General features: G+C 41.4%; 1 protein-coding gene across 1 annotated transcript; it reads right to left on the bottom strand.

The window, feature by feature from the left end:
* Positions 1 to 2,971: 2,971 nt before the first annotated feature.
* On the bottom strand, positions 2,972 to 6,782 carry LOC104428401 (transcription factor GTE10-like). Its single transcript, XM_039308403.1, has 9 exons — positions 6,574 to 6,782; positions 6,308 to 6,466; positions 4,883 to 4,956; positions 4,721 to 4,781; positions 4,542 to 4,622; positions 4,345 to 4,460; positions 4,194 to 4,260; positions 3,997 to 4,127; positions 2,972 to 3,923 (listed from the first exon to the last, which is right to left on the bottom strand). The coding sequence occupies exons 4-9, from the start codon at positions 4,773 to 4,775 to the stop codon at positions 3,633 to 3,635; spliced, it is 741 nt and encodes a 246-aa protein (XP_039164337.1). The 5' UTR covers positions 4,776 to 4,781; positions 4,883 to 4,956; positions 6,308 to 6,466; positions 6,574 to 6,782; the 3' UTR covers positions 2,972 to 3,632.
* Positions 6,783 to 7,279: the final 497 nt, after the last annotated feature.

Genomic DNA, 7,279 nt, shown 5'->3' on the forward strand with positions numbered 1-7,279 from the left:
TGCCCGCGACGCCGACGCCGACACCGACGCTCTCTCTCCTCCGCTGGTTGCCCGCGACGCCGACGCCCTTTCCAGTGAACCGCGACGCCGACGCCCCTCCGCCGGTTGCCTCCGTTGCCCCCAACTCCGATGCCGACGCCGACGCCCCTCAAGCGAGTTGCCTCCGTCGCCCACGACTCCGACGCCGACGCCGACGCCGGCGCCGACGCCTCCGCCCCTCCACCTCCGCCTCCGCCCCGGCCATCGCCGACGCCCTTCGCCTCCCTCTCGCGACCCTGCTCCGCTCTCTCCCTCTTTCCTCTGCGGGGCGCCCTTGCTGGCCAACCCCGACGCCGACGAACCCCGATCGCGTTTTGGCCTCCCTCTCCGCGAACGAAGGTCGCTCTCTCTCTCTTTCCTCCGCGAATCGCCCCCGCTCCTGAACGCGGACGCCGTGCCTCCCGCCGTCACCTTCCCAAGCCCCACCGATAGGCACCCCATTGGCGACTCCCGTACGTCCGGAGGTTCGTTTTCTTTTTCTTTTGGATTCCACTCAGTAGAATTCATGTTAAGGTTTATAGTCGGATAAGGATGGAGCACATTTGCATTAGGATTCCACTCGAGAGAATTCGAGGAGAAAGATTGAGAAGAAGGAAGCAGTAGACCTTGTTTTATTCAATAAGCAAATCTGTTGGTTTTCTGGACAAAGAACTTGCTGCTAGTGGGTTTACTAGAAAAGAGCAAGATGATATGGACAAGGTATAGTGATTCACGATGATTTGCAAATCGTTAACATTGTGTTGTCCAACTGCTTAATTCGGTGTTAGACCTAGTGGCTGACCATAATTGATTATTCTGGTTCATGCTTGGACCACTTAGGAGTGTGCCTATTTAGTCTCATTCCTTCCATGGATTTTACTCTTTGTCATTCTTGGCTTCTGTCAGCTCCTTTTCTCACGATCATCTTCATTCTCTTGCATCTGAAAGCCAAAATAATATCTCGCCAATTGCCTGCATTGTGGCTCCTGGCTTTGCATGTTTGGTCCTTGATTGGAAGTGGAAGTGGAAGTACTTTGGTAGTATTTTAATTTTTGTTTTCTGTTTTCTTGGAAACGTGTGAATGAAAATGAAAATTCTCTAACGGGATGAAAAATGGGAGTATATGCTTGTATTCCATCAAAGCTGTAAAATAGAATTTTTCTTTTTCCTTCCAAAGATCTGTGCTTTTGTTAGAATGAATAAATACTGGATATTGACTCTTTTGATATTGAATCCAATTTATGTTTCCAATTGTGAATTGTTTGACGTTTGTCGTCTTTACTAACTGGGCATTTTGGGAAACAAAACTAACCATAAAAGGATGCAATCACCCAATCTATTTTTTTTTTTCCTTTATATCACACGTAATATGTGAAAGATTCCACGTGCCATGTATGTTGCCATTGACAGATTTCCAGGAATGACAGAATTTAGCACATGTTTGGTACTCTTATTCCTACAATGTGCCACTTCGCTTTGGGCTTTACTATTTGTCATAAAAGGGTAAAGGAAAAAGAAATCAGTTGCACTGACAAAATGGTTCAATATTGCAGTTTGCAATTAGAAAAGGGAAAGAAATAAAAACGGTCCATGAAAGGGACTAATGTTTGCTTTTGTGAAAGGAAAACTTAGTTCATTCAAATTTTGTCAAATGAAGCAAAATGATTTTGGTCACTATCTACCTATTGATAGCCTTTACTTTCATACGTGTGACTTATAATTTTCTTGTGGGCATCTTACTGCATCTTACTGTATACAATGCATGCTAATATCCTTCACTGAGAATAGGATTGTCTAGCTGGTCGAAATTCTTGCAAACATTACAAGGGAATGGCTGTGATGATATCCTTTATATAGTATGTTTAGAAAGCAAGTTTTTCTGAAAGCTGTTAGTTCCTGTCCTTTTGGAGTGCTGAGAATGTTTTGTTACCAAATCAGCGGAGAATCTTTTCTTTCATTCTCTCTATAAATGCCAGAGAACTTTGTTCCTGGAATTAAGATACTCAAAATATGCTGTCTGATAATGTTAGCTGAACAAGGCTCGTTATTTTACAGCCGACAAGCCCTGGGCCTGCCATTGGAAGAGCCAGGGAGATATGTAGACAGCGGTTACTTTGGCAAGGATCAATACGATCCTTCAAACCCTTTATATAGATATGACTATTGGGGCGAACCGGAGAACTCAGAGAAAAGCAAGCAACAGAGGATGACGGACGCCCACAACAAATCCATGGTTGGCAAGGGTGTCGTGTGGTATGAAATGTCTTATGAAGATGCCATCAAGCAAAAGATGCAGAGAGAAGCCGCATCAAAGGAGTGATGCAAAAAGATTTCGAGGATCAAGATAGCAATAAAGACGATGAGGACGACGATGACGAGGATTTTGATTACAGCATCCTTGGCGACCCGAGCATTAGTTTTGAGAACCAGCCTCTTGTTAATGGGACTGAATCTTCTAGAATATCAGATGCGGGTATGTTTGAGGACTAATGTAGCCATTGTTGGATAGTGGAAAGTCTGTACAGCGGAACGCATGTTATCTTTCCTATTTTTGACCAAAGCTCGAGTTAAAAGCCGTTGTGTACGGAGCATTCTAGCCTTTGCTAAGCAAGGACAAGAAGCATGAAGAAAAGTTTGAGAGTTCCATAAAGAAACACCCCTATCTTTGTAAAGTACGTTGGAAGGATTTGATAAATTATATCATTTACCATAAATGGGAAGGATGAAAAAGCCAAACTTCTTAGGAAAGTTACGATCTCAAAATTTACGAAAATACAAAGAAGTCGTGAAAACTTACTACCATTTGAAGGACGTCACGAATCGTAAGGTTGTAATTTATTGAAAACACTGATAATTTATTGAAAACACTGATGACACTTGCGAATTTTCATTGGAAAAGTCATTCAAAAAGGTATTGCCTCATCTAAAAGGCAGTTTGAATAAAAAAATCAGATGAAAAGAATCAGTGCATCATGCTTGGACATATATAGTTCATCTGAAAAAGCAGATTGAATGAAGGAATGATCGGAACATACACAAACAAAGGAAAAGAATGAATTTTTGCTTTTTCCTTTCTTTCTCTTTTTTATTTCTGTGTGTGGCAGAGCAAGAAAACAATTTGATCTTTCCACTTACGCCGTGCAAACAGAACCGGAGCCTTTATACAAGGAAAGACTGCCTCTTCTCTCTAACTTATCCTCCCGTCTTTCTTTTGCCCTTCTTTATAACAGTCTATCCTCGGCGTCCATCAGAAAAGCCTACTGCTTTCGCTTGTGCTCCATTTCAATGAATCGGAATCAATATCTCCAAATATCTATATGTACACGCTCCCTTCCAAATCCACATTTTGCGTCGCTGACCATCCACAGATAAGATAACACCAACCTCAGTCGCCAAATGTTCAAAGCAAAAGAAGGAAGTTCCCAACCCTCTTTGAGAAAGGCTGGAGCAGTATGTTCCCCCCAATCCATTGGGCACTTCCAATTTAGGCGGTCACCTAAGAAGGAAGGAGATTTCCCCCAGTTGTCTCATTCCTCCTAAAGGAACTCCTTTCCAGTCCCTCTTAAAAGGATTTAAGTTCCTAGTGTCAGAATATGGGAAAAAAGATTCTCTCATCAATCAATTTCCCCGTCCTCTACGTCATTTGGCGGCGGCAGAACCGGATGACTTTTGGGCGGCTCACTCTCCTCATCCTCATCTTCGTCATCAACCTTCATGTACAAGCCAAGCTGTTCTAAAGGATTGCTACAATTCTGGAGTTTGAAACTACCCAGATGGTCTTCTGAACAGTCTGGGCTCTTTGCCTCCTCCAAGAAGTTTGGTAATTCCTCACCATGAGGAACCCGAAGCATCTCCAAGTCCTCCATAAACTGACTGTTCTCATTGATATCAACTGTCTTTTCCATCTGCAGAAACCAAGACTTGTCAGATAAGTACCTTTTAAAACCTTGTCCAGGAAACTGCAAAGTGTGCACTCACCTTTTGCAATGCTTGACGAGCAAGTTCCCTCTCCAGCTCCCTCTGCCTCTTGGCTTCAGCTGCAGCTTCAGCTTCAGCTTTTTTTCTAGCCTCTTCTGCTGCCTTTGCCTCAGCTTGAATTTTAGCCTTTTCTGATTAAAAGAGCTTTTTTCTTTTTTTTGGGTTGAATGACGATGATGGTATATAATAAAAGAGACCTTCTTTTGCCCGCCTCTCGAGTTCCTCTCTCTCTATTCGTAACTTCTCAGGATCCTGCTTCTCAACCTAAGATGGGAAAAACCAGAAATATAAATATCAAGTATCTAGACAAGTAGACACAGAAAAGATGCATCAAGCACTGTGTTCAACCTTCTCAAGAGCCTTTTCTCGAGCTTTAAATATAGTCTCAGCAAATCGGTTCCTCAAAAGTGCTGCACGATAACGCTTCTCAGGGGAGACTTGCCTCTCAGGTGGAGTACTCTCCTCTATAATGTTACAGCATCATGCGTGAGATCACGCCCCCATAAGGTACAGCATACAATTATCTTTATGATGATCATGCTTACCCTCTCCCTGAACATCAGCTTCTAAGGGAAGTGAATTGGGCTGAGAATTTTGCACAACTTGATCCATCCCATCAACAGATGCTAGAAGTAACACAAGGTCAGTTATTAATTCATCAGTCCAGATGGATGCACAAAGTGAATCACCTTTTAACCAAAATGCAATCTGAACTTAAATTTACCAGTATCTAAGTCATGAAAAGTACTCTTTTGGTCATCACTTACTCCATTAGCCATGCCTTCCTGAAGTAAGAGAAATAATTTGCATAAAGTTAGCTGACAACATACGAACCAGAACCTCAGTCATGCAACATGACAACAGCACCTAAGCTTGGCATATCTACCTTCGCCACCTTGACAGGTCCAGAAACCTTAGCAGGATCTAATTCACTAGCGGATGAACTAGCTGAGTCTGCATCTGACGAGTAGGAAACAGGCACAAGTGCAAAGATATGAGAGCTCAATCAAGAAAAGTCATAATGTTCTGCAATTCAAGAACATTGTATTAAACATCAAAAGCTTACAGGCTTATAACAAAGGCTAGTTCCAAATCCATGTATGCCCATCTACCCTAGAAATGGCTAATGATGACGAAACAATGCCCAGGCTAATAGCTGTACCAACTACACAGTCTTAAGCACTGCTGCTACACATTGACAGACAAAGCATTGCCACTACACATTGAGAGACGATTTGACAAAGTTATACTTGAGTCAAAGCATGACTCTGACCCACTACTAATGATGAAAAACATGCAAAGAGATCCACTCCCCATTTCTTCAAAAAATTAGATGGTTAAGCATACACCAGCACATATACCATTCTACATGCATGTCTACTTGCAAACCTTGTATGAAACTACTTTAAAAAAACATCATGTGCAAATTTGAGGGGACTTGCCAGGTAAAGTTAATCTTAAGAACTGATAAACCAAATTTAAAATCCAGTTTAAAACTAATAATAAATTTGGCAGTTTTAAATTACTACATAGAACATCATCACCCAGACCCTTCAGCAAACATGAGATGAACTTAAAAAAGGTGTACACCATGAGATATGATGTGCACATCTTCTGAATAAGTGGTGCAAAAAACCAGTTCTCATATTTCTCTTTTTCATACAATTTTTTACAGAAAAATGTTTATTGTCCTAGAAATAGGTACTACAGAAAAAAAAATCAGAAATATAATGCAGATCTTGCCCAGATCCCCCAATTTTGACCACTCTACAGGCAAATTTGCGTGCATATAACCAAAATGAAGAGTCCTTCCGCCATTATATTGAAAACTAAAACTCCCCATAGCAGCACTTGTGGCTCCTTCTTGAAGGACATCAAATGAACCCTGGAGAGAGATCATGACAGGCAACAGGCGAAGCTGACACAAAGAACCTGGGAATTTTCTTATTCTATTCTACTATTCTGAACAATTGATAACAAAGGCAATCAAACAAAGCAGATGACTTAAGAACTTTAAACACTTCATATGCAAATACTAAGAAGAGTGATCAGCACTTAAGGACTTGGTGCATTCAACGACCAAGTTCAAAATAAAGTGCCCTCAGAAGTATGAACTTCACAAATAAAAAATTGAAAATATACAAAATCAGATTATGATGCGGACTAGAAAAGCAGAAGATGTCCCTAGCATTTGTGTATTGGTAATTATAGAAAGAGATGTGCTCCATACAGTTAGACAATACAACTTCCAAAAGAGAAAGTATAACTTTATGAAAAAAGAAAGTAGAAAAAGATCTGCAGAGGCGCAAACCACTTGATGAGGACCCCGATTCAGTACTGGAGCTACTGGAACTACTGCATTTACTGTTTCTATGCACCGCATCTTTCTCTATCTCTACTGGAGGGAAGCATGAAACTGGAGCGTCATTCCCGCCAACTATATCTACATCCTCATCAATCACGTCATTTCCTAGTAATATACAAGAAGAGAAGAATGCAGTGTCAGATAGACAGCCCTTGTGCAGGCCACGCGCTGGTGCATGCATAACTATGACTTGAATATTTGACAAGGATTACCTTTGCAAGGCGGCACTGATGAGGTGCTGCCGCAGATGCACGTACAAGAGATAAAGCAATACCTGCTGCAGATGTATCTATAAACTTAAACATCAGAAGTGTCATTTCTAACCCTAGCAGCAACAGATGCCATTCCCTGACTCACCTAAAACTACCACCAAGAAATTCATCGAAGCATGACGAGAACGCTCCGAGAGAATACTAAAATAGCCCCCATCACAGTTCTCACCAAAAATATCGCATTTCCGCTTCTTTCTCACCTCATAAATAAAAAAACTCGCATTTTCGAAGGCTCCAATTAGCTCCTTCAAAATTTCACCCCACAATGCAATCTACAGATTTCTGTACAAGTCTGCAATATAAGCATCATTTGCATAGAACAGTCTCCCGACAACCCATTCTAGAGTTTTCTTATCCAAAGTGCCATGCTGCATGACAGAATTAACTGAGAGCCTTGTTGATGTAGAGAAACGGCACAAAAGGTTCATTTTCCCTGAATTCCACTTGACACGTTCTTGAGCTCACATAGAACATGGTTAACCAGCAACACTAAGCAACCTAGAAAAAGTTCCAGTTTCTCCATCTTCGACAATGGAAAGCATGTTATGAATGAAAAAAGAGTTCAAAGCTGAAAATGACATTTTGGTGTATCCAGTATTTATTCATTCTAACAAAAGCACAGATCTTTGGAAGGAAAAAGAAAATT

Source organism: Eucalyptus grandis, chromosome 3, assembly GCF_016545825.1.
Source record: "Eucalyptus grandis isolate ANBG69807.140 chromosome 3, ASM1654582v1, whole genome shotgun sequence".
Lineage (NCBI taxonomy): Eukaryota > Viridiplantae > Streptophyta > Magnoliopsida > Myrtales > Myrtaceae > Eucalyptus > Eucalyptus grandis.

What these genes read in the sequence shown, in the direction of transcription:
- LOC104428401 (XM_039308403.1), bottom strand. Translation starts at nt 4,775, where the DNA reads ATGGCTAATGGAGTAAGTGATGACCAAAAGAGTACTTTTCATGACTTA. An exon ending in CGAGAGGCGGGCAAAAGAAG is followed by an intron (nt 4,128 to 4,193) that starts GTCTCTTTTATT and finishes TCTTTTAATCAG; the next exon opens with AAAAGGCTAAAATTCAAGCT. An exon ending in CTCGTCAAGCATTGCAAAAG is followed by an intron (nt 3,924 to 3,996) that starts GTGAGTGCACAC and finishes TGGTTTCTGCAG; the next exon opens with ATGGAAAAGACAGTTGATAT.